At 75.7% G+C, this 3,726-nt stretch overlaps 1 protein-coding gene across 1 annotated transcript; it reads left to right on the top strand.

The window, feature by feature from the left end:
* Positions 1 to 2,720: 2,720 nt before the first annotated feature.
* Positions 2,721 to 3,557, top strand: AURANDRAFT_27237 (hypothetical protein; the record flags this gene model as incomplete). The annotated part of the gene is made up of 1 exon (XM_009039290.1): positions 2,721 to 3,557. A coding segment is annotated over one exon (837 nt), but the record flags the coding sequence as incomplete, so codon positions are not given.
* Positions 3,558 to 3,726: the final 169 nt, after the last annotated feature.

Genomic DNA, 3,726 nt, shown 5'->3' on the forward strand with positions numbered 1-3,726 from the left:
AGCGCACGCGCCAGCGGCGGATCGTCGCGCGGGCGCGGCGCAGGGCCGCGTGGAGCAGCGTCGAGAAGCGCCGCGTCTGCCGCTTCGCGAGCTCCTCGGGCGTCTTCGTCTCGTCGAGGCGGACCTGGCGGGACGGTCGCGCGATGCGTCGCGGTCGCTCGGCGCGCGCGCGCGGCGCCCCGCGCCCGCCCCCCCCCCCCCCCCGGGCCGGCGCGCGTCGAGCCCCGCGCGCCGGCGCGCGCCGTCGAGTACCACTCGTGGCGGTCGTCGTCGGCGGACCGGGCCAGCGCCGGCGCCGCGGACGCGACCGTGCGCTCGACGGCCGCGGCGAACGTGAGGCGGCACGCGTGCTCCGCGACGGGGAGCCGCTTCGCGAGCGCGAGCCGGCGCACGACGAGGAAGAGGGCGACGCGCCGGAGGCCCCGCGCCGCGCGGCCCGCGGCGCTCGTCGGGTAGGGCACGGCCGCGAAGGCCGCCGTGAGCGCCGTGCTCCGGCGCACGCGCCGCTTGCCCGCGCCGAGCCGGTCGAAGAAGCGCGGGTCGCCGCCCGTGAGGCAGAGCGAGTAGAGCCGCGCGACCGTGGCGACGGCCGCGTGGGCCGCCGCCGCCTCGCCGCCGGCGGAGCGGCCGCGGAAGAGCGCGCGCGCGCCGTTGGCCGCGCGGCACAGCGACACCTGTGTGGGAATCAACCACTGGTTTGGGGGGTCCCCACCAAACTTCGGAACTCTCTCGCTCGGTCAATTCGAAGTCGATTCGGCTGATTTTTGGACGAATCGATTGCTCTCATCGAGTTCTCGAAGCACAGCAGAAAGCCTTGCGTCGAAACGGTCGCGTACGCGCACATCGAAGTCGGGTTGAAGATTTGAGTTCCGCGCGGAGCGACGCGGCGCCGTACTCGGGCGGCAGGCTCGACGCGTCGCGCGCGAGCCGCGCGCGCACGTCGTCCTCGAGGCGCCGCTTCACCTCGTTCTGCACGACGCGGAACTGGTCGTCGAGCGCGTCCTCCGCCTTGTCGATGGCCTGCTCCGCGGACAGGACCTCGGACTCGAGCCACGCGAGCTGCGACTCCATGAACCCGCTCGTCGACCGCCCGACGTGCTCCCACAGCGTCTCGTTCGTCGGCACCGCGCGCTGCGCCCGCCGCCGCCGCCGCGCCGCGGCGCGCAGCCGGCGCCGGCGCCGCCAGCTCCCCAGGCGCCGCCGGAGCCGCACGGAGCGGAAGCGCAGCAGGGCCCGCGCCCGGCCGACGACGGGGAGGCGCAGCCGCCGCAGCCCGCCGAGCCGCGGGGCGACGACGCCGGCCTTGGGCGTCGCCAGCATGCTGCACCGCCACGCCAGGAGCGCCCACAAGATCGCCGCGCGGCTGCCCGGGGCCATCGTTTCGGATCCCGCAAAGATGTTCAATTCAATGGGGCGCCGCCGCGCCAACGCCGACCTCAAGAAAAGGCCCTCGGCCGATCGCGAGGCGCGGGGCCGGACGCCCGACCCCGGCGCGCCGAGGGTCGACCGAAGGTCCGTAGGCGCCCCGGACGCGCCCCCGTCGTCGCGCCGCGCGCGCGCGCGCGCGCGGCCGGCGGGGCCTCACTCCTGGTCCTCCTCCTCCTCGTTGCCCTCGACGTCGCCCGCGATGGCCTCGAGGATGAGCTTGCACTGCTGGTTGACCGCGTAGCGCTGGCCCCACTGGAAGGCGCGGCTGTTGAGGAAGTCGGCCCACCAGTCGACGCGCTCCGGGTCGTCGTTCTCGGGCACCTCCTCGTGCTTCTTCACGGACGAGGCGCAGAGGAGCGCGCCGAGGTCCGCGCGGAGCTCGGAGACGACCTCCGTCTCGACGCCCGGCCCGTCGGCGCCCTCGGCGAAGACGACCTCCTCGATCAGCAGCGACGCGCGCTCCTTCGCGTGCTTGCACGACCGCGCGTTGTCGAGCTCGAGCATGGACCGGTGCAGGACCTGCATGCCCGTGGGCCCGACGAAGGACCGCGCGAGGAGCCGCCCCACGAGCTCCGCCTCCTTGGCGTTGGTCAGCACGCCGTGGAGCACGGGGTGGTCGAGGCAGTCCTTGCAGTCGTCGACCGTCGTCGCGCTGTTGATCAGCGCGAAGCCGCCCTGCCACTCGCGGAAGAACACGGGCAGCGTCTTCTCGATGTGCGCGTGGTCCTTCTTGTCCTTGAGCGCCTTCAGGAGCACCTCCACCATGTACTTGTAGTCGAGGAAGTCGTCCGCGAGCTCGACGTCCGCCTTCGCCGGCAGCCGCTTCTCGTGCCACCTGCGCGGGGCGCGACGGTCGGCGCGCGGCGCCGCGCCCCGCCGAGCGCCCCGCCCCGAGCGCGAGGCCCCCGGGAGGCGAGGCGACGTCGGCCCTCCGCGCCGAGCCCTCTCGTCGCGGGCGCCCCTCGTCGCGGACGCAGGTTTTTGACGCCGTCAACTGAAGTTTCTGCGGCATGCTGCCCGTTCACCGCCGCGACCCGCGACGCGTGAGCGTGAGTGCGACGACGCGAGCCCGCGGAGAGCGCAGGGGGGTAGCAGCCCGCTCGAACCCGAAATGGCTCGAGAGGCTACTCAGTAAGTTAAAATGGGGCACTTCACCATGAAGAAGTCGTGAAGCAAACGCTCGCTCTATCGGCGCCGCGCTCCGCTGCTGTGGCCGCAGACGCGTCCGCAGCATCGCGGAGCACACGCGTGCATTTGCCGACATGCGCGCCGTTCTCGTCGCGCTGCTCTGGATGGCGCGCGCCAGCGGCCTGCGGAGCGGCCCGCCCATCGCGTGGTCCATCGCGGGCAGTGATTCCGGCGGCGGCGCGGGCGTCGAGGCGGACCTGCGCACGTTTCGAGCGCTCGGCGTCCACGGCTGCGCGGTCGTCACGTCGCTCACGGCGCAGAATTCGCTGGGCGTCGCCGCGGCGCTGGAGACGCCGCCGTCGCACGTCGCGGCGACGATCGCCGCGCTCGAGTCCGACCTCGCGCCGGCCTGCGTCAAGGTCGGCATGCTGAGCGGCGCGGGCGCCGCGCGCGAGGTCGCCGCGTTCCTGGAGCGCAACGCCGCGTGCCGGCTCGTGCTGGACCCGGTGCTCGCGTCGAGCTCCGGGCGGCCGCTCCTCGACGCCGCGGGCGTCGCGGTCCTCGTCGGCGAGTTGCTGCCGCGCTGCGCCGTCGCGACGCCGAACGCGCGCGAGGCCGAGGCGCTCCTGGGCCTCGAGCCGGGAAGCGTCCGGACCGCGGGCGACGTCGAGGCCGCCGCGGCCGCGTTCCTCGGCCGCTTCGGCTGCGGGTCCGTCCTCCTCAAGGGCGGCCACGTCGACCTCGGCGACGCGGCGGACTTCTGGACCGACGGAAACCGCACCGCGTGGCTCGCGGGCGGCCGCGTCGCGGGCCTCGGCGCCGGCGGCGCGCACGGCACGGGCTGCGTGCTCTCGTCGGCGCTCGCGGCGGCGCTCGCGCGCGGCGACGAACTCGCGGACGCCGTCGTCGTCGCCAAGGCCTTCTGCGGCGCGGCCATCGCGCGCGCCGCGGCGGCGCGCGTCGGCGCGGGGCCGCCGCCGGCGGACGCGCCGCCGGCGTGGCCCGGGCCGCGCGCCGCGACGTACGGCGTGCCGCGCGCGGGCCTGGGCCGGCGCCTCGCGCCCGGGCCGCCGCGCGCGTTCCCGCCCGTCGCCGGCCTGCGGCTCTACGCGCTCGCGCCGTCCGCGGCGCGCTGCGCGGCGCTGTGGGACTCGGGCGTGCGCGACGTCC

The sequence above is a fragment of the Aureococcus anophagefferens genome (genome assembly GCF_000186865.1).
Source record: "Aureococcus anophagefferens unplaced genomic scaffold AURANscaffold_11, whole genome shotgun sequence".
NCBI lineage: Eukaryota > Pelagophyceae > Pelagomonadales > Pelagomonadaceae > Aureococcus > Aureococcus anophagefferens.